The sequence below is a fragment of the Sciurus carolinensis genome, chromosome 8 (genome assembly GCF_902686445.1).
Source record: "Sciurus carolinensis chromosome 8, mSciCar1.2, whole genome shotgun sequence".
In the NCBI taxonomy this organism is placed as follows: domain Eukaryota; kingdom Metazoa; phylum Chordata; class Mammalia; order Rodentia; family Sciuridae; genus Sciurus; species Sciurus carolinensis.
Genome location: NC_062220.1, coordinates 44,424,958 through 44,448,625, shown reverse-complemented (window position 1 = coordinate 44,448,625; position 23,668 = coordinate 44,424,958). Strand labels below are relative to the sequence as shown.

The following is a 23,668-nucleotide window of genomic DNA, read 5'->3' as shown; positions in this document are numbered from 1 at the left end:
TAATTTGGTAGTTGCAAGAGGAAAATCTTTAATCAAGGGACAGCTTTTGTGTTACTTTATTTTCAACATGCGATTAATTTAAGCATGTTTAAATGCTGATTGGAGGAAACCCATAAAAGAGGTTGACAGTGACAGAAGAGGAGGAAGCAAAGTTCTTAGGAATGAGAGGAAAGGGAAGTAGAACTCATATTAAGCTTTAGATAGAAGAGTGCATACCTCCTCCATATTAACCAGAGGGAACTGGAAAAAGATGTGGTATGTAGGATGGTTAAGGTCGAATAACCAGAGGTGGAAGGGCTTCCCATTTGATGGTTCTGTTCTTCAGAAAGAGCGGGGATATTGTTGGGGGAGGATATGCAAAAAAGAAGAGACCTTTCTTGAAAAACATGAACAGATTGCAGGGCAAAGTTGTTTAACCAGAGATAGAGTAAAGCAGAATGAGGCAAGGGAATTAAGAACTTTGGCAAGAGAGATTGGCTTGTTTGCTTTTGGGATCTAATTTGGCGATGAAAACAGACATGAGAAGACTGAAGTAAAAAATACCAGTGTTGCAGTGTTGAGTATACTGTGAAGTTGAAGAGTATAGAAGTAATGAGACTTCTGGAAGGCTAGGCAGTTGTGGTTAGAAACTGGTTCTTCTGGAGAACAGTTTGGAGTGTGTCCATGAAAGAAGCAGCTGAAGTCTTGGAGGTATAGCTCTCTGAAGGAAATGAAGCAAAGTAAGAGGCTGGTTTTTGAAGGGCAAACTGTTGAAGTTAACCATGATCAGGAGAATGCACATTCTGAGGGAATCTCTTGGATAGACCTGTGTAGCAGTGTTCATAGTGGTATCAATAGTTGTAATTCCTTTCTTTTTAAGATGGCAGAATATTATATAATAAAAGTTTGCCAGCTTTCTGCCCCACTTAATCAAAATATTTTTCATACTTAAAAAGTAAGCTCTAACCAAGTGTGGTGGTGCATACCTGTAATCCAGCTATTCAGGAGACTGAGGTAGGAGGATCACAAGTTGCTAGCCTTGGCAATTTATTTAGACCCTATCTCAAAATAGAAAGGGTTGGGGATGTATCTCAGTGGGAGAGCATTGACCTCGCATGTGCTAGGCCTTGGGTTTGATATCTAACACTGGAAAAATAAAAAGGATTCAACTCTGACCTAGACTTTGTCTGACCCAGACTTTAGTGTTTTTTTAAACACAAAAATGTTCTGATAAACTGTGGAATATTTTATTGCCTTATTATTTTATACACACAAATTAATATCACAAATGGCATAGTATCTGATTGCTGATTTGAAACAAATTTTTAAAATCTGTTTTTCAATGTTTAAGTAAACTTGTTTTCCTTGCAAACATCAGTAAACATTGATTCTGTTAATCTGTTAATCTCAGATTGGGAGAACAAAACCATGCATAAAAACATTTTAATTTTTTCAGATATGTTAATTCTTATGTTAAAATTAGAATATAAAGATGTATTAAAAACACATGAGCCAGTGCAATGGTGCACACCTGTAATCCCAGTGACTCTGGAGGCTGAGGCAGGAGGATCACAAGTTCAAAGCCAGCCTCAGCAACAGTAAGGTGCTCAGCAACTCAGTGAGACCCTGTCTCTAAATAAAATACAAAACAGGGCTGTGGATGTGGCTCAGTGGTGGAGTGCCTGAATTCAGTCCTTGGTACCCCCCCAAATGATGACATCATCCCTTTTAGTTGATAACCCTAATTACTTGTAGCATAGTTACCAAGCTATAAAAAGGTCTTAGTCAAAATACATAACAATATCCATGCACTTGATTTACAGGATATATTTTCATCTCCTAGCGTTAAGCTCTTTGGATTCATGTGTATTGATCCCTATTTCATGACAAAATTTCTATAAAAAAACCTCTTAAGATATTATATTATTAAACTATAAGAAGACATTTGAAAAATGTTTCTCTTTGCTCACCTATTTTAAGTTGTTATTTTTTACCATTAATTAGATAATATCAGCTTTAAATCCCAAATTTTTAGAAGTATGAAAATAAACACTTTGGAGCTTCTACCTGAAATTTAGTGACTACAGCCTCCCTGAACAACTTAAATTCATTATTCAGAACAAGTGTTTTATTTATTCAGAAAAAGTTTTAATTTTTAGAGTATGTCTTTTATTAACTTTACCATTCAATTTTCTCATTATAGTTCCTAAATACACACTTACATAAGCTAGGATTGAATTTTGCTTTAGGCTTACTTGCCTTATGGTTTCAAAGAGAAAAGAATGTTTTCCCTCTGTTTGTAGGAGATCCTTTTAAAGTCAGAAACTTCTTTTCAAAAGTTTCCTTTTAACTCCTTGGCCTGAAATGGCAACAGGTTCCAGAAGTCAGTTAAAAATAAGTTATTTGGGACTAGGGGTACAGCTCAGTGATGGAACCTGTATATAGCATGTATAAGGTCCTGGGGTTAGTTATGGCACCCCACAAAAATCTTTTGGACTAGGGATGTAGTTCTGTACTTAGCATGTATAAGGCCCTGTATTTGATTCCCAAAACCAGCAAATAAATCATTTCAAGCTAACTTTCAAAAAATGTTTTTTATTAGTGCATTATAGTTATCCATAATTGTGGGGTTCATTTTTGACCTGATTATACATGCATTGGATATAATTTGCTCCATTTCAGTCCCCAGTATTTCCTTCCCTCTCCTCATTCCTCCCTATGTCACCCTACCTCTACTTTACTAGTTTTCTGTTTATTTATTTTTAATTGGTGCTTTGTAGATATACTTAAAGGTGGAGTTCGTTGGTATATTCATGTGGTAAAAGCTGCCATGTTGGTAAGAAGGTCTGTGGGAAGGACATGTGGCAAGAAACTATGAGCACTCTCTAAGAGTCAGGGACAGTCCATGACTATAAGACAGCAGGAAAATGGATATCTTCTATCTTATTAAGTCAGTCCTATTAGGATAATCTCCCATTGATTGACTTAAAGTCAACTGAAGACCCTAATTAAATTTTATCTGCAAAATTCACCTGTGCTATATTCTGTTGTTTACAAGCAAGTCACAGATTCCTCTTGCTCCTAAGGAGAAAATTCCCATTGTGTTTTCATTATAGTACTTAAACTTTCAACATACTTTAAAATGTATGATCTCATCTTGTTGTGTCTTGTACCACAAAATAATGTTTGGTCAACAAAGATGGTCCTTATCTTCTTTCTCGCTAAGAAACATATGCTGATGGTACATGCATAGAAGTGGGACATAGGAAGAAGACAGCTTCTACTGGATCTCAGGCAGCGAGGATGCCTTGCAAATAAAATATTACCTTCCCTCTTGGAGCTCATGATTGAGTAGGAAAAGAAATAAAATGAAAGTAAAAAAGTAAAATGTGGGAACTTATATATAAGTCTATGTGTAGGAAGTGAAACAGTTGAGTGGTGGGTTAGATGATAATGGATGTATTTTAGATTAGCGGGTCAAGGATGTTTCTCTTGAAGCAATGGCTTAGTCCACTTGAGCTTGCACTCTTATTCCAATAGTTCTTTGGTAATTCAACCAATTGTTTTATTTAGAAACATGCAAAATGTTTTATTTGTGGCATTTCTTATTTATGCTGTCATAAAATTGTGACTGTAAAGCTGAATATTCTAAGTATGTTGTTTAAATATTTTTCTGTGAAACTTTTTCCCCAAATATATTTCAAAATGACAATAAAACAACATAAAAATGTTTTCTGTTTTTAGGAATGGTGGAAAGCAGCAGACATAATTGGAGTGGGTTGGATAAGCAAACTGACATTCAGAATTTAAATGAAGAAAGAATCTTGGCCTTACAGCTCTGTGGGTGGATAAAGAAAGGATCAGATGTAGATGTGGGGCCCTTTTTGAACTCCCTTGTACAAGAAGGGGAATGGGAGAGAGCTGCTGCTGTGGCATTGTTCAACTTGGATATTCGACGGGCAATCCAAATCCTGAATGAAGGGGCATCTTCAGAAAAAGGTATTAGGTTATGTTCTAAGAATCAGAAGTTCATAGAATCCTTCAGAGAAAGGGTGCTGATAATTTTAAAATATCCTAATCAATTAATATTTTATGTAAATTTTTATTGACAGAAAAATTATTACAGTACTCTGTATCAATAAATATTAACCCATCCTGTTTATGTATGCCTTAGTTTAGGTCTGTAAAAAAAGATGTATCATAAATGTCATTTCAATATTATAAGGAGTTTCAGTGTTTTTCTTTTAGTGCACATAGATTTAAAAAAATTACTTTCTTGAAGATTAGTACTACTTTAGTTTGGAAGCATTTTTATGACACATTTGATTGTGTTTATACTTACTCATTTGGGTGATTATTGGTTGACCATTAGGAAACTATAAATAACATATAACTTTATTTTACTTATTTATTTTTTATGTGGTGCTGAGGATCGAACCCAGTGTCTGACACGTGCTGGGCAAGCACTCTACTACTGAGCCACAACCCCAGCCCCTAATATAAATTCTTATAAAAAGCATGCTTGAACCTATTAAAATGCTTCTGTTTAAGTCTGGTGATTAAAACGTAAGTTTTATGTGATATTCTTTAAAACTATATAAATGTGACAAGACATTTTGCCAGAGGATCCTTAGAGAGACAAGTCTTAATAGAAAACTTGAGTTTTTTCCTTACCAGTAATATTTCACCTGAAAACACCTAAGATAAGGCTATTGATTTTTAATACATCTAGCAAATTATGTCTGAGTATTCAGACTAATTACTTACATTCTTATTGCTGGTCCATTTTTAAACTGTTATAATTCAGTAGTCCCATTTAAAAAAAAAAAAAAAAAAAAAACCAATGTGAAAATAACTACAGTATATTTACTGGAGTCTAAAACTTGAAAAAGTTACTATTTTGCCCAAATGGGCATCTTTTCCTTCAGCTTTGCTCTAACAAAAGCCTTTTCCTTTTGAAAATATGATAGATGACATGTGATGATGGGAAAAGAATTGGTATTTAAATTCTAGAATTCTGTGTCTGAGCTCAGGATGTAGCTCGGGGAGAGTGCTTGCCTAGCATACTGAAAACTCTGGGTTCTTCCTTAGCACTGAAAAAAGAAATCAATTTCTAATTATAATTTTGCCATAGCCTAAAAGCATGATACTTTCCAGTCAGGTGTACCTGGGAAACTTGATGGGTAGATTTAACCACCTGTAGAGACAATAGTAGGAAAATATTACTTCAGTGATTTTAATAACTAAAGAAAATACTTTTTAGCCACGCATTCCTTTACATTTAGAAATAAATCTTCTACAAAGATTCGCTTTTTTACATATTTTTATTTTAAAAGATTTTAGGAGTAGGCAGAAAGCATGAAGTAGATTGAGGAGAATATAAAAATGAATAAGGATGTTAACATAAAGTGGGACATGCTATTTTATTTGGAAAATAATAGTAGAATAAAGAAATGGAGAATAAGAAAACTAATAAATATAAAAAAATATTGAAGAGAAAAAGCTAAACTTATGTTAGAAAGGTAGGCAGCTACAGAGCTGAAGGCCAGGTTGCCCCTTTCTAGCAGGCATATAAACTGGGAAGAACAAATCTATTGGTAACAATTGCTTTGTTGCAAATGTATCTAAATTAAATTCTCTGGTAGTTCTGGTAATCATTTGTCCTAGAAAAATTAAAAGTATAATACTATAGTAAGAATGCTGAAATGCTGGCTTTGCAGTTGATGTTTGTATACATACATATGTGCAATATGTATTCAAAAATAGGAAAATAAAATTATTTTGAAAATTGCATCCTGAGATGCATATAATATTTACTATCAGTGTTTTGAAATAGCTCAGCATACATGAACTTGATAAAGTTGGCAGTAATTTTTTGTACAGTGGTTTTACTTTTCTTAATTTAGGTACTAAATAGTAAGTAACATACTATATAGGAAATGGCCTAGAATGAGAACTTGAAAAGTAAAGACATACTTGTCCTGCACAGGGTTTGCAAATATATGTATGAGTTTCATAAAACAGAAATTTTTCAGTTGTGGTCCTTGCTAAATTTTTCATTCTAAATCAAAACCCTGATTCTAGTGAGCTCATTTTTCTGAGACTGGAAGTCTCCCTCTGATTTCTGTTTGTTCATGGTTCAAGAAATGTGGAAGGAGATATTAAGGTTTTTCTCTCTTTGATTAGTTGGCTGTTTTTAATACACAGGAGATCTGAATCTCAATGTGGTAGCAATGGCTTTATCAGGTTACACCGATGAGAAGAACTCCCTTTGGAGAGAAATGTGCAGCACTCTACGATTACAACTAAACAACCCATATCTGTGTGTCATGTTTGCATTTCTGACAAGTGAAACAGGGTCTTATGATGGAGTTTTGGTAAGCAAATTTATTTCCCAAGACCGTTCTTTGAATTAAGTTTGGAGCATTCATCTGTTAAAATTTTCAAATGTCTGTTGTAAAAACATGTTTTGATGCATATTATATATTTAAAACAAATTTGATGCATGTTAAATGTTGGTGTTAACAGATATCAAACTAGATTTGATTTTTTCAATTTTACTAGTATAATTTACAAATATACAAAGAATAAAGATTTCATTCTTTAGCTTAAGAACTGAGCTACAGAAATCTATAGCTATATAAATATAAAAATACATTTGCTATTAAAGTATTTTGTGTGTGTATATAATTTTTAAAAATTATTTTGTAGACTGCATTTTGATTCATTGTACACAAATGGGGTACATCATTTCGTTTCTATGGTTGTACACTATGTAGATTCATACCATTCATACATGTACATAGGGTAATGATGTATGTCTCATTCCATGATTTTTCATACCCCCCCTCTCATTTCCTTCATTTCCTTCTACATAATCTAAAGTTCCTTAATTCTTCTCTCACTCCCCACCCACTCCCACCCCCACCCCCATCGTATATCATCATTCACTTATCAGGGAAAACATTCGGTCTTTGGTTTTTTGGGATTGGCTTATTTTACTTAGAATGATATTCTCCACCTGAGAATGACATAATTTTATTTTTCTTTGCTGCTGAGTAATATTCCATTGTGTATATATACCACAGTTTCTTTATCCATTCATCTGTTGAAGGGCATCTAGGTTGGTTCTACAATCTAGCTATCTTGAATTGAGCTGCTATAAATGTTGATGTGGCTGCGTTACTGTAGTATGCTAATTTTAAGTCCTTTGGGTATAAACCAAGGAGTGGGATAACTGGATCAAAAGGAGGGTCCATTCCAAGTTTTCTGAGAATTCTCCACAATGCTTTTCACAGTGGCTGCACCAATTTGTGACTCCAACAGCGATGTACTAGTGTGCCTTTTTCCTCACATCCATGCCAACATCTATTATTGTATGTGTTCTTGATAATAGCCATTCTAATTGGAGTAAGATAAAATCTCAGAGTTGTTTTAATTTGCATTCCTCTAATTACTAGAGATGTTGAACACTTTTTCATATATTTATTAATTGTCTGTATATCTTCTTCTGTAAAGTATCCGTTCAGTTCCTTGGCCCATTTATTGATTGGGTTCTTTGTATTTTTGGTGTAAAGTTTTGTAAATACTTTATAAATTTTGGAGATAAGTGCTCTATCTGAAGTGCATGTGGAAAAGATTTTCTCCCACTCTGTAGGCTCTCTTTTCACATTATTGATTGTATCCTTTGCTGAGAAAAAGCTTTTTAGTTTGTGTTCATCCCATTTATTGATTCTTGCTTTAATTTCTTGTGCTTTGGGAGTCTTGTTAAGGAAGTCTGATCCTAAGCCAACATGATGGGGATTCAGGCCTAGTTTGTTCTTATAATTTTTTTTTAAGTAAAATAGTTCATGATCAGTTGCTCAGTTTTGATAAGGACAAACATACATCTTGTCTTAGTATTTGTATTTTCAGACATGTTCCTGAATATCATTTTTTCCTTATTTGGTTATTTTATTATTATTTTTTCATTCCTCCTTTAGCCACCTATGACCAAATCAGTGAATAGCTTCTTTATCACAAAGTGAGGAAGGAATGATGTGAGATGTGCTTATTAGTTTTAGTTGTTGGATTTTAAGCTTCACATTAGTAGCATGGCTTACTTTGCACTTTTGGGCATCTTTTTATCAAGGAGAAGAACTTCCTATATTAAAACTTATTTGATCTTTTTATCAAGAACTTTCTATATTAAAACTTACTTATTTACTTAACTTGTTTTTGTTATTGTAGCATTTCATATAAAGTAAACATTGCTTAAATAATAGATTTAAATATCAGTCCCTAAGAATTTGTAAAAATATGTATTTCCATGGCATATCTTACTGAAATTTTTAATAAATATTGATGTTCATTTTGGCAGTATCCACACTGCCAAATACATTTTTTTCTGTTACTTTTAACAAATTACTGTTGAACTTTTCTAACCACTTCAAATCAATATCTAAAAATGTTTGTTTCGTTAAATGTAATGTTGTTATTCCTTTTGTTAAACATACGACTTTTTTTTCTTGGATATAGGAGATTGAATCCAGGGATGCTTTACACTGAGCTACGTTCCCAGTCCTTTTTATTTTTTATTTTGAGACAGAGTCTTGCTGAATTGCTTAGAGTAGCCTAGAACTTGGAATCTTCCTGAGTTTCTGGGATTACATAAACAGAAGTCTTTAAATATTGTATCTTGAAGAAATAAAATAATACTTTAGGAAGTGAAAGAATAATAAAGACAAGAAAAAAGTGAATTTATAGTTAGAGAAGTATATTGTTTAAATACTAAATTTCCATATTTTAGTTATGTGACCTATGTTAAGTATCCTTCCTTTCATATACCTAATTTTGGGTGATTAGGTAAGGTGTAGCCAAGAAGGAAGTTATGGAAGCTGTTTCAAGAATATAATTGTACTTGTATTTATGATTAATGTTACTATTTTTTAATATATATTAAATTACAGTAAAATAGTGAAACTGATTTGGGAGGTCAGATAGACATCCTTGCGCTGCCAGTTACCTTAGCCATTCACTTAACATTTTTGATCTCTAGTTTTCTCAGCTGTAAAATGAGACAGATAATACTTAAAACCTTTAGAAATCAAAATTATAACACTTGGAACTGACTAAGAGTTTGTTCTCTCTTTAGGTAGAACCATATCTTATAATTGAGAAAATACACTAAGATAGGTATCAACTGAAGGAATCTATGTTTAAAGAAGGAAAACTATTTCATAGAGGGACTGCGGTAGAATTAGGATCTTTTCATCTTTAAAATTATTTTTTATTAATCACAAAATTAATATCTTTCTAAATTGATACTAAACATCTTTCAACATAATTTTTACAATATTGATAAGTATCTAAAAATTTAAGTTATAATGTTCTTAAAAATTTGCCACAGACCACCTATATAATGGTATTTTATTTCAGACACAGAAGTGTCTTTTTACTTATAAGTTTTAAAACTCGTTACTTTGTATTTAGAAAGATGTATGAGTATTCTTTCTAAATTCTGTACTGGTATACCCAGTTCACAGACTTGTTGATTAACTCAGCCAAGAAAAGATTGTCTTGTGTCCCCCAAATTAATATCTGTGAGGATTATATGGCATCTTAAATTACTATACTATACTGTACTTAAATTATTATACTATATACATCATTACTAATATTTTTTGTTGGGTTATAGAAGACTCAACTGAATCTTTTATAAAATTGTATTTGGTCTGTGCTTCAAAGACTTTGCTTTCAAGGACAACAATCTTAATACTAAGTTTCCTTGGAGTTACATCAGAAAGGCATCTTAGTAGATGACTTTTCCAACATGTATACAATAACTTAATACATTTGAAAATAAAATTCCATGTTAGGTGTATAAAATATTTAATCTAACATTTTAAAATTTATAGCATGTACAGTTAATTCCTTGCTTTTCTCTTTCCAGTATGAAAACAAAGTTGCAGTACGTGACAGAGTGGCATTTGCTTGTAAATTCCTTAGTGATACTCAGGTGAGAACTGATTTAATTTGATATTTGAGGTGCTTAATTTTTATTATCACTTGATTAAGAAACTAATCTTTGTATATAATTATGCAAATGTGGGATCTATGCATAAATTCTTTTAAAAAGTAAGATATTTATTACACTGAGATATTATAAGCATGTCTATCAAAATTAAATTACTTGTTTAGAATATTAATATTTTTAGTTTATTTTCATTTTGGGGAGAAAGATTAGTTAGCAGATAAAAATGTTAAACTCACTTTTTAGTGATGCTGTAAAAGGGTTCCTTCCTTTTCAATAGAGTACACAGCTACTGACTGCCTATATTATGATATAGTGAGGGAGAAATACTATACAACAACTGGTAATGCTGTGTACTCAGTACTCTAATAATGATAATGTACTGGGAGAATATGGAGGAATCTTAGCTGAAGTTTGAAATGAAATGCGTTCACGAATAACCTAAAGGAAATGTTTGTTATTGATAATTTTGAAATTTCCTTACAACTTAAGAGTTTGTGATTCTGTTACATATAACCATGGTAGAAAACAAGAACTCTGCAGATTAAAATGGGGACAATATTCTTTAAAATAGACTGCTGTTGTGGCTCAGTGGTAGAGCACTTACCTAAAACGTGTAATACTCTGGGTTTGATTCTCAGCACCACATAAATAGATAAAGGCATTGTATTCATATCCAACTAAAAATACTTTTTTTTTTTTTTTTTTTTTTTTTTGGTGCTGGGGATCAAACCCAGGTCCTTGTGCTTTACAAGGCAAGCACTCTACCAACTGAGCTATCTCCCCAGCCCCACTAAAAATATTTTAAAAAAATAAGATAAAATAGTAAACCATCCATAGTTTTTAAAATAAAATAATTATCAATATAGTATATGTCTTGGTTTTAAAAATATTTTAAGTGATTATGGAGTGAAGATTAGATTAGATGTAGACTTCCTGAGAGAATACACAGCTGGATTTCGACAAGGGCTTTTGTTTTAAGATGTTTTCCAATAGGAATGACATGCATAGTAGTTTTCAAGTACAGAATATATAGTGAAACAGGTTACATCAGAAAAATCACTTTGAATTTTTCAGTTAAATAGATACATCGAAAAGCTGACCAATGAAATGAAAGAGGCTGGAAATTTGGAAGGAATTTTGCTTACTGGCCTTACCAAAGATGGAGTCGACTTAATGGAGAGTTATGTCGATAGAACTGGAGATGTCCAGACAGCAAGTTACTGCATGTTACAGGTTAGTGCAGTTTGACAGCAGTTTTTAAAAAAGCTAATCCATATTGTGTACATTCTATAGTCCCTCAATTGAGAGTGTGTACTTTGACTTTTTTGGGATCTTTGGAAGGCATTTAGCTTTGACCTAGTCCCGGGGTGTCCTGAGGGCTCTGTCTTACCTTACTGTCTCTAAGTCTCCTTATTGGGTTATCCAGTTTTTTCTTTCACTGTGGGAATACCAGTCTTGACTGTGTCTGAATTTATGTGAAGTTGAAATGGAATAGGGAAACTTCTCTTTAGTTTCTCCAGTAGTTGACAGAACTATCTATAAAAATGATACCATTTCCCTGATCTGTATTGCAGTCTCACCCAAAGTACTGAAAGCAAGTTATACCACAGCTCTCTTAACTCTCATTTTCCTTTTTTATTATCAGTGTTATTTATGTCCATTTTTTCCCCCTCAGTTTTTACTGGCCAGTGGTTAAAACCAGATTTCTGGCAAAGATTGCCTTGTACTTTACTATTGTTGGAAGTATGTTCTGATTATTTTCCCTGAAATTTCCTATAGCTTTCTAGCTAATCTTGTCCTTTATATAAATTGAAGTTGTGCTCTGTGTTGGGTAAACATAGTAAAATGCCTGCTCCCCCATGCTGCTTTCCTGTGAACATGTTCAAGTGCTGGCCCATAAACTAGAGTAAACTTGTATAAGGTACCAAGCCACTGCCTCTGAAAGAAGGTGTCCTTTAACATTTTTTTTCTTAACTGGAATAAGATATCTTTTCAATTTGTTGACTACACAGTGCATATGGGTTAGTGACCTTTTTTTTAAATATTTTTTTAGTCGTAGATGGACACAATGCCTTCATTTTTATTTATGTGGTGCTGAGTATTGAACACAGTGCCTCACACATGCTAGGCTCTAACACTGAGCTACAACTGCAGTCCCAGTAACTTCTTGTTAATTAATAAAATATGTTTAAAAAGTAAACAGTAAATAACAAGACCTTGCTTTTATAAAATCTAGTCTAGAGAGACACGACACAGTGGTGTCAGCAAATTAGTGAGGCCCTTGGCACCTTAGTGCAACCCTGTCTCAAATTTTTTTAAAAAGGGGGATGCTGGGGATGGAGCTGAGTGGTAAAGCACCCGTGGGTTCAGTCCCTAGTACCAAAAAAAAAAAAAAAAAAGTCAAGTCTGATAATGCTGTCTTTTAATTGGAATATTCCCTCCATTTACGTTCATGTGGTCAAGATTAAATCTACCATCTTACTTTTGTTTTCGTTTTGCTTTTTCCTTTTGTTCCTCTCTTCCTTCTCTGCCTTATTTTGGGTTAGTTGAATACTTTTGTGTTTCACTTTATTTCCCCTATTGGCTTTAAGCTATACCCCTTTTCAGTATCTTTCTGTTAAGGTTATATTAACCTGAGGTCTAATAATATGCATCCTTAATCATCAAAGTCAGCATTTTACCCCCTCATACTTCACATTTCACACTTCACACCTGATATGTCATTCTTCCTACTGAAACCTTTTCCATTCTTACCCCACACTTGACTTTTTCTTTAAATCATACTTGGAGATTCACAAATGTTATAATAGTTTAATTTCATTTATGTACCTTCTCCTTTGTCCTACACTAAATTTTATTACTACATACATTATTATTTTTGCTTTTAACAGTCATTAGCCTTATTTAAATCATGAGAAGAAAGGAAATGTGAAATTTTTATATTTACTTTTTAATATTCCTTGCATTTCCTATAGAAATGAGTTTCATCTGGTAGCTCATTTCCCTTTGGTCTTTTTCTTTAGGATTTCCTATAATGTTACAGGTAATGAATTCTCTCAACTTTTAAATTTTAACTGAAAACATCTAGTTCACATGTTTTTTTTCTTCCAGCACTTTAAAGTTGTGGTTTCAGCCAAGCACAGTGGCGTACGCCTGTAATCCCAGTGACTTTGGAGGCTAAGGCAGGAGGATCATAAGTTCAAAGCCAGACTCAACAGTGTAGCAAGGCCCTAAGCAACTTAGTGGGACCCTGTCTCAAAAATTAAAAACAAAAAGGGCTGGGGATGTGACTCAGAGGTTAAATGCCCCTGGAATCAATCCCCAGTACCAAAAAAAAGATACTGGTTTCATCTTATTCTGACCTCTGTTTTTTCTGATGAGAAGTCAATTATTTTTATCCTTATTTTCGTATAAGTGATGCTTCATTTTTCCTTGTGCTTCTTTCAGCAGTGATGTGCCTACTTGTTCTTTTTTATCTACTAATAATTAACTGAACTTCTTGGATCTGAAAGTCAATATTTTTTGTCAGGTTTGGGAAAGTTTGAGGCTTTTTTTTTTTTAAGTGTTTTGTTCTGTCCCAATCTCACTCTCTTTTTCTTGGAATCATAATGTATATATTATATATTAAACCATTGCTATTGTCCTTAGGTGCCTGAGGTTCTGTTTATGTTCTTTCTATTTTTTCTTTGCCTTTGTTCTTCAAATTGAATAATTTCTGTTGATTTCTTTATTCACTCTTCTGTCACCTCCTGTCTGCTATTAAACTTTTTCAGGGAATTCTCAGTTTTAGTTATTGCCAGTTGTAGAATCTCAACTTTGTCATAGTTTTTATTTCTCAACTTAGATTCTGTATTTATTCACTAAAGTCCTATTTTTCTTTAAGTCTTTGAACACATTTCTTTGAAATTGCTTCATTAGTCTTTGCTAACATATGGGCTATTTTAATTTCTGTTGACTGCCTTTTTCCTTGAGTTTGAACTACATTTATTACTATGTCTTGATTTCTTCATTGAATATTGGACATTATATAGATCTGTCCTCTCTAACATTTTTTTTGAAGAATGTTCATTATTCCTTTTGGAAGTAGAGTTACTAGCTGATCACTTTTGCCTTTATGTTTTCTATCATGAGTCTGTGAAAAGCCTAAGATATTTTCTAATCCATTCTGTTTTGTTCAGACTCAGACTCTAAACTGTTTCCTCTGTAGATCATGATGGAGCTTGATTTTAAGTTTATCAGGGCAGAGCTAGAGAAAACTTAACAAATATAAAATTGACTATGTTGTTATTGGTTTACCTTATTGACATGGAATAGAAAGAAGAGGATATGAAGATCTAATTTTTCTGTGAAAAAAAAATTTTTATACCTGAGATAATGTGCTACATTAATAACTTAGTTCTGCTTAGTTGGCCATGTTTAGGACTAGTGTAGATATCTTCTTTCTTTAAGAAATGAAGTTATCAAGAGTTTTTCACATGCTCTTTTAGCTCAATTTAACTCTGGAAATTAGAATTAATACTTAATAAATGAAAGGTATACTATTTTTGATTGAATATCTAAAGATAGATTATATTAGCAGTTACAGGTTTTCACCCTTTTTAATAAGTAAAGTATTTGCTAAATTTTCTCTAACTCTTTACTTTTCTGTCTAGCCTTTAACACTGGAGAAATTAGGCTTTAGATTGATGTTCAAAGAGTCCTTAAAAGTAGAGACTTTCTGTATTTCTCCATCATGTAGATTTTAGGAGAATATGCTGGAGAGGGCTAACAAGTCTTCTATGCAAATCCAAAGGAAACACCAGTGAAGTGTGAAGTGTCACAGCAACCAAGGAAAATACAGCTTTAGGAAAATTCTTACTGACAAGAAACTGAAGTTCTTAATAAGAACAACTCGTAAGAAAAAAACCAAATTGCTAATTTTCACTGTGGCCTATGGGTGAAAGAGCTAAGAAAATGTTTGGTTTCCTTCCCTCCTTATTATTTTAAAAAATATATATTTTTAAAGTTGTTGATGCACCTTTATTTTATTCATTTATTTGTATGTGGTGCTGAGAATAGAACCTACTGCCTCACACATGCTAGGCAAGTGCTCTTCCTCTGAACTACAACTCCAGCCCCCATTATTATTTTCAAGGCAACAAATTTATGTTTTTATTGAAGACAAGAAAAAGAATGGAATAGACAGATTTAAGAGTTAATAGATGTTCAGAGGCAGCATTTTAGTTTCATAGTACATTGCTAGATAAGGACAAGGCTCAGTATGAGTTTACATATTAAGCAATTTTGGTCTGTATTTAGACAATGTATTAGAAAGAACTTGTGAACCCAGAGGTTTTAAAGGTTGGGACAAAGGGTATTCACCAAGAAAGTGAATTGTTTTCTCCTGACTTTTTAAATTCAACTAAAAGAGAACATTGCACTTCCCTGACCAAGTATGGTAAGAAAATTGCACATTATCATTAGTGAAGACCAACCAGCTTAAAGTTAAATTAATGAAGTTTTCATCTGTTACTTTATTTGTGTTCTCTTTAGGAACCAACTTTTGGCAAAAAGAAGGCCTGTTGCTTCTGTGTGACTCATACTTACTTGACACCCAGAATTCTCTGGTTTGAACCACAGCATTTTGAACAATTTGAAATAATTTGTTTTCTTTCTAGGGTTCACCTTTAGATGTTCTTAAAGATGAAAGGGTTCAATACTGGATTGAGAATTATAGGAATTTATTAGATGCTTGGAGGTTTTGGCATAAGCGAGCTGAATTTGATATTCACAGGAGTAAGTTGGATCCCAGTTCTAAGCCTTTAGCACAAGTAAGTATATTGTTTGGAAAGAATCAAATGGTAACATTTTAGAATTTAGTTTAATAAATTATTACTAGCTCATTTTTTTGCTTATATTGTTTCCATTGGTGAAATCTAGACTGCACTTTATTCCTGGTCTTCCTATTCTTTGATTCTCCCACTTCCTGATAATCATCCTAGGTGGCTTGAACTTTAGTCTGAAATAGAGCAAACCACAGCAGGCTCAGAGGATCTTAGCAATACCTAAATCCTAGGGCTGTCTGGAATTTTTCAGTACATGTCAAGCTCTTTTGAAATCTTAATATGATATGATCATAGAAATCTAAGCTGTGTGTTTTTTTCTTTCCTGTTCATGTGCAATAGAGGTAGATTTGAGTAATTTTAATTTTAACACTGCATATATATTTATATGTCTTATTACTCATGGGAATATTTTTGTTTTAGCACTAGTTTGAAAAACACAAGATCAATTATCCCATAAGACATGAAATGATAACATCTGTATCTTCATTCATGCTATATATTAGGTTATCCTCACTGTGAGCACTGGATGGTGCTATTTTCTTATTTTAGGAAATTGAGAAATGAGTGTGCTTATATTAAGACAACCAAAGTATTGGTAAAATGTATATGTTACTAATCTATGTAAGTGATTAAGAACTGAGGAATTTATTATAAAACCAAATGAACATATACCTTTATTCCAAAATTTTAATAATTTACCATTATAGGATCCTTAACTCCATTTTTATCTTAGGAACAGACTGTTTTCTTCATAAGGAAATTTTGTTCTAAGAAACTGAATTTTGGTTTAAAAGTCATATTGGGATATTTCATAGTGGCCCAGTGTGAATTCTAATGTCCTTTTTAATTCTAAAACATCAGGATTTAAAATTCTTGATTTATTTTTTTTCACCAATATCAATAGTATTAGGAAGAATATAACTAAAGAATGCTAACAAAAAGGAAATACCCAAATAATGAATGCAGCTAAGTGGAAATTTTAAATGTGAGCTAGTCAAACTTTGCAGATAAATCATTTTGCAATATAAAATGAAGTTTTAAAAATATTTAAAAATAATTTCTTAGTATCAAACACTTATTCCATTATGATTTGCATTACATTTATTTCTCCTTTCATTTGTTTTATAGGTGTTTGTGAGTTGTAATTTCTGTGGCAAGTCAATCTCCTACAGCTGTTCAACTGTACCTCATCAAGGCAGAGGTTTTAGTCAGTATGGTGTGAGTGGCTCACCAACAAAATCTAAAGTCACAAGTTGCCCTGGCTGTCGAAAGCCCCTTCCTCGATGTGCACTTTGCCTCATTAATATGGGAACACCTGTGTCTAGCTGTCCTGGTATGACATAATTCTACAGGATATTTTCCTCAGTCCAAATTTTTCCTACATAATTAATCCTGAAAATAAAATACATACTAGCTTGAATTTGTATTATTTCTAAGAAGGGGCATTTTACTAGCTTGAAAGCCTTTGTGGTCTCTCTGATTTATAAAACCTATACATTAAAAATAAAATCTGTATCCATGATGTCTCAGGTAATTTCATAAATCCTGACCAATCTAAAATTTGTGACAAAAGCTTAAATATGAAGTAATCTCAAACATACCATTCTTTCATTGCTATTTCTACTAATATAAATTCTTCCAAATTTCATGTTCAAAGAACAGTGTGTCCACATCTGTTAACAAATACCTTGTATTCCTAAGGAGCTTTTGATAGTCTCATAGCTTTTTGTCATTTCTTCCTTTTTCTTTTTTTTTAAACCCAGGGCCTTGCATATATTTATATATTAGGCAAGTGCTCTACCACTGGGATACATTTCGAGTTGCCCACCTGTTGTTTTTTTTTTTTTTTTTTTTTTTTTTTTTGAGGGGATGTGAGGGGCAGGGGAATAGGTCCTTGCTGAGTTGTGCAGGCTGGCCCCAAATTTGAGATTCTCCTGCCTCAGCCTCCCATGTAGCTGAGGTTATAGGTGTGTACCACTTACCCAACTTTTAAACTTCTTATTTCATCCTGAAAACCTACCTGCGAGATACATAGAGAAAAAAATCTAGACGCCAGGTCCCTTGAGTTCTGGGTTTTGGTGCTGCTTCTCTTGTTCGTTAGTTAATACTAAATGAACTTGTTTTTAAATGTTTAGAAATTACTTTTTATAGTAAACACATGAAAAATTTTTTGAGACGGGTAGATAATTGAACATGATGTACCCAGTGACTGGGAATATTCCAGTTATTTCCATAACTTGGAAATAATACTGTGGCAAAAATTTTATCAAAAACATTCTGGATATTTGCCACAATGGTATAGTAAAGAAAGAATCGTATATAGTGTCAGAAAGTCTGTTTTAATCCTAGTTCTTACAGTCATCCTGTGACATTCAGTTACTTTAGACCTCTTTAATATAAAAAAGTTGGGCTAGGGATTCTTACTGACCTTGATATTTTATAATTCTCTTCTACTTATGTATGTAGTCTACTCTTTTATATTAATATCTGTGAAAGTCTGGCATTGTTGACTGAGTAATTATTTTTTAGTCTAGACATCTTATTTAAAGAAGACAATGTGTAATGTTTTAAAATGTATGTTTTAGTTTTTATTTAAGTTTTAATCAAGGGTTTTTATTCTATTCCTTGCATGCTAAGAATGTTTTACAAGTTCTGATCCTAATAAAAAGCAACAATTTGAAATATCTACTATAATGACGAACAAGGAAGTATAGAATAAATAAGTTATATATTTATGTGAACTGAGATGTATAGAGACAGTTAAATTTAGTACATCTTCTGGTCCATAATAAGGAGATCAGGATTATTTGCCTAGTAATGACATCTGAGTGCTGATCCATTAGCCTTTCAGTCTTTTCTGTTTTTGAAACAAGAAAAGTAATAATTGTCTAGAACCTAAAATTAAATCTTAAAACATTTCAACTCTCTGTTATGGGGAATAATATAATAATGAATACTCAGACTTATTAGATCTTAACATTTTTTCCATATTTTTTTTAGAGATTTGTCTAGATTTGCTTCAGAAATACACTCTTTATGTAATAAATATTTGAGCACTTATTTTATTAAATATATTAAGATAAGACCATACCAAGATGACGTTTCTTGTGGAACTTGTGGTGTATAATAATCATAGATAACTAATATAAAATAAGAAGTCATATGTTCTAAAATATAAGTGCTGGTATACTGTTCCTCATCTGTTACTCCAAAATCTCTAGAAAGATCTAAACATGAAGAGGATTTTTTTCTGATAAATTTATAATAATCTCATTTGGCAACAAAACCTGTTCAGAATTAATATGAAGCTAGTAATATCTTGACTTGTCTTTGTGAATATTTGTATTTTGCACTGTAAAAATACTGATGGTTTTGATTACAGATTGCTACTTCAGACTTCCACTTCACTGGAGGTATTACACAATATATATTTACTCATTATATTTCTAAAATATGAAAACATTCTGAATTTCAAATCACATTTTATCCCCCAAGTTGAATAAGGAATGTTATATTAGGAAAATGTTAGGAATTTTGAAAGAGATAATTACTGACTTTTATATGAAAGATATCTGAAAAGCTTCAGGAAGAAAGTATCATTAAACTGGACCTTTAACATTTGGTGGATTTAAGCATGTGAAGATTTTGGGGACTACTTTCTAGGTGTAGACCATGATTTAAAAATATGAATGAGGATAAAGAGATTGGTAAGTACAGGGATATGGGAAGTAGCAAGTATATCAGTGTGATGAGAGTCTAGGAAGTAAACTGATAGGAATATTGTAGGAAAATTTAGAGGAAGCCTGAATATGATCTTCAAAGACATTGCTGAGTCATGTTAATTAGAGAATGAAAAGCATATTTTCATCAGAAGAATCATATTTCCAAAATAAAACAGGAACTAATAGAAATCAAATACTGTTTCATGGAAGTTTAAAAGTGCAGGTTATCAAATCTCTCTGGTGCATCTACCTATCATGTTTCACGATCCAAGTAATTAGAATTTCCATAAGCTTATTTAACTGAGAGTTGCATAGTTTTATATTCAATTGTGTATTGATGATTAGAACTCTGTTGAAATAGTTCTGAGTAACATCGTTATAAAGACTAAATTTTAAACATTTAATAATTATTTATTAGTGTCTACTGTTCTTATTAAATATATTGCAGTGAACAGATAAAAATCTCTGCCCTTATAGAGCTTAACTTCTAAATGGTAGTGTATTTGTTAAAAGATTATAGGCTGGTTTTCCTTTTTATTTTTCTTTAATAATGCATAAGTAAAACTCTACTTTGTCTTAAGTATTCTCTAGCACTTCTCTTCATAATTTAGTATAGATCTTTTTAAATTTAAAGTCACTTGTTCTTAAAAATAATTCTTTCCCTTTTCAGTGAGGTAGACCTTAATATTTCCAGTTTCTTTAGGAAAACCTAAAAATTAACCTGTTCCAGATTTAGTCTGTTTTCTGGGTATGTTAGAAGTTATAAAAATGAAGTGAAAATCACTAATGAGAACTTTACACAAAGATATAGATATTGTAGAACATTATTTTATATTTTTCTCTTTCTCCTCCCCCTTTCCTTTTTTCCCCTATGTTAATTGTTGATAAAGATTTTAGGAATAATATCAGTACGTTTACATCTTAAATAGTACTTATATTTCTTTGACCTTCATATCGTAAGTAAAAATGAATACTTTTAAAAATAATCCTTTATTCTAAGACTATTTTTGTGGTCATTAAAGTGTGACCAGCAGTGGTCCAAAGGAAATTTTGATTATAGTTTTCTGTGCAATATGTCCTAGTAGGTAACAATTGCTTTAATTAGACCTAATAGTTCTATTTAATGTTTTTCTATTTTGGTCTCCCATATTTAATGTTTTTCTATTTTGGTCTCCAATTATATGGGGGAGTCTTAAAATAGCTTAGTTTGATTGTTGCTTTAGAACAAAACACATCCTAGTTAGCCAAAATCGAAGAATGAGCATTCTCAGAACACTAAAAATTACATAAAGATATATGGTCATGTACATTTGTAAATATTCATATACAATTATACATTTTCCTTTAAATTTTGTGAACTGAGTATAACATATACAGGTATATATGTATCATGACAAATCAAATATTGAGACCCCTCCTTTGCTTGCCATTGTCTATACCAATAATTTTGTTCATTCTTCCTTGTTGTCTATCTCCTGTCTCTTCCCCTGAGGTAGCCACTATCCTAAATTGCATGTTATCAGTCTCTTGCTTGAATGTACAATTTTATCATATTTAGTTTGCTTGTGTTATGAGTTTTATATAAATTACATACAGAATTAATTCTTCTACTTGACTTTTTAAGCCCCCTTAAGATAAATACTTTCAGTTCTTTATTTTATTTTATGGTTGAATGTAGCTGTGGTTTATTTTTCACTACTGAGTATTCTATTAAGGACTTCAACACAGTTTTTGCATTCTTGTATTGAGGAACAGTTGAGTTATTTCCAGATTTTTACTATTATGAATAATGGTGCTATTAACATTATTATAGGTCATCTTTTGAAATGTACAAAAACTTCTCTGATATATTTACCTAGAAGTAGAATTGCTAAATCATAGGATTATAATATTGTAAGATTCTTTTTGCTGACATTTTACTAAGAATTTTTATGTCTCTTCAGGAGAGAGATTGGTCTATAATCTTCCTTCTTTGTGTTATCTTTGTCTAGTTTTTGTTAACAAAGTTATACCTGCCTCAGTAAGTCTAGTGGGAAATTTCTTGTTTGAAAGAGTTTGTGTAGATGAGAATTACCTGTCCCTTCCCTGTTGGCAAAACTCATGTATAAAATGGGCATGGTGTTTTATTTATGGAAATATTTTAAGCTCTTGTAAAGCTTTAACTCAGATTATTTCATAGTGGGTTTTGATAATTTATACTTTCCTTTTGTATGGGCTATTAAAAATGTAGGAGAACCCCTTTTGTTCAATATTTATTCAATCTAAACTGATCTAGCATCAATATTGCTGTTTCAACATGATGTATAACATGTAAAAGCTTTTTAGAAAAAGTTTTTAAGAAACTTAAAATATTGTGATATAGTTAATAAAGATAATTTTCTTTTCCCATAGGAGGATCCAAATCAGATGAAAAAGTAGACTTGAGCAAGGACAAAAAATTAGCTCAATTTAACAACTGGTTTACATGGTGTCACAATTGTAGGCATGGTGGGCATGCTGGACATATGCTTAGTTGGTTCAGGTAATGGGTACATTTCTTCTTTTATAAACTTGGAGTTACAGGATATAAAGTAGATAATCTTTTAAATAGTTTTGGATATTATTGTTTTATACTGTTAATGTATAACTAAAGAATTGATTTCCTTTTTACTTTTCCTTAACAGGGATAAAAGCAACATTTCTATCATTAGAGATCCAAATAACCTTAAATTATAAAATTAATTTTATGTAGGTTAAATGAGTGGCATTATTTATCTTTATTTGGAGACAGGAAATGTTTATAGTGTTTTATAGCTGACTGAATATCCCATAATTTTGCATATAACTGAATTATAAATATGATACATACCAAACCACTATATCAACTTTTTTTCTAAGTGACCTTGGTATATAATAGGTAAGCCCTCATGAAATGGAGACTTTCAAGACCACACTTAACTTTTGTTTTGAATGGTGCCAGTGGGTGTGTGCACTTCTCATTGTTATAACATTCACAGACCAACTTGTTTCATTGGCTTTAATTTTAACTTAAACTCTGAGCATTCTTATCACTTTCATAACTGAGATATCTTGCTATATACATGTGAAAAGTGAAGCAGTTCAGTTTCTAGTAACTTATTCCCTCAAGTTCAGCTTGGCAGATATTTCTAATGTTTTTAATGTTTTTTCCTCTGGGTTTTAATTTCTATTTTTTTTTCAAATGCCATTTTGAAAACTTGAATTAAGATAGATAGGTATAGAATGTGTGCACATATATATAGTGTGGAATTGTAACTGTTATTTGACCTATTTTTTTAGGGACCATGCAGAATGTCCTGTGTCTGCATGCACCTGTAAATGTATGCAGTTGGATACAACAGGGAATCTGGTGCCTGCAGAGACTGTCCAGCCATGAAATATCACCTAAACAGAAACCTTCAAGTGTGGAACTTCTAATAGATGTCCTTCATAGCTCAGAAACATACCTCAAAACAAGTCACTCATGACTTTCCTATAATGGGAAAATAAATCATTCTATCAGATCAGCAATTTGATGTTTGAGTGATTTTGATGTGCTTCACAGAGACAAATACTACTGAAATGAACATCAGAATGTGGGCATGTTTTGTTGAGTAGGTTGGAAGAGTTCATTTGGAAGAGCTTTCTTGGGTTTTGTGAAAATTATGAATGCTGTATAAGCGGAGTTTCTGCTGTAAGAAAGAACAAACCTTGAGCCTATATCTTTGAAACTGAAATTGAATATCTTTCAATAAAAACTATAATTTTCAATACAGTGTCCAATTCAGTGATTGAGATGATAGTTTAAACTTATCCATGCATAGAGTACTTTTAGATAAAATTTAAATTGTGAATTTTTACTTCTAAAATTAGAGTGCTCCTAACCTATACATGAGAATAAATTTTATCAATATGTATTGATACACACATATGTATGTATATAAATGCATGTGTGTGTGTGTGTGTGTGTGTGTGTGTGTGTGTGTAAATGAGTAAAATACAGAGTCCTTTCTCCTCATACATTTTTCTTTTTTTTAAACAGTACTGGGGATCGAACTTGGGGCTTTTACACATACTAAAGCATTCTACTGAACTACATCCTTAGCCCCATATTTTCACTTCATGTACAA

At 32.2% G+C, this 23,668-nt stretch overlaps 1 protein-coding gene across 5 annotated transcripts in view; it reads left to right on the top strand.

Moving 5' to 3' along the window:
• Window positions 1–23,309, top strand: part of Mios (meiosis regulator for oocyte development) — a 32,433-nt gene extending 9,124 nt beyond the window's left edge. For all 5 annotated transcript variants that reach the window (XM_047562324.1, XM_047562325.1, XM_047562328.1 and 2 more), the window contains 8 exons: window positions 3,724–3,978; window positions 6,187–6,356; window positions 9,911–9,976; window positions 11,069–11,227; window positions 15,652–15,804; window positions 16,948–17,152; window positions 21,933–22,062; window positions 22,839–23,309. In XM_047562324.1, coding sequence (XP_047418280.1) covers window positions 3,724–3,978; window positions 6,187–6,356; window positions 9,911–9,976; window positions 11,069–11,227; window positions 15,652–15,804; window positions 16,948–17,152; window positions 21,933–22,062; window positions 22,839–22,935 — 1,235 coding nt within the window. In that variant the 3' untranslated portion in view covers window positions 22,936–23,309. The remainder of the gene's footprint in view (window positions 1–3,723; window positions 3,979–6,186; window positions 6,357–9,910; window positions 9,977–11,068; window positions 11,228–15,651; window positions 15,805–16,947; window positions 17,153–21,932; window positions 22,063–22,838) is intronic.
• Window positions 23,310–23,668: the final 359 nt, after the last annotated feature.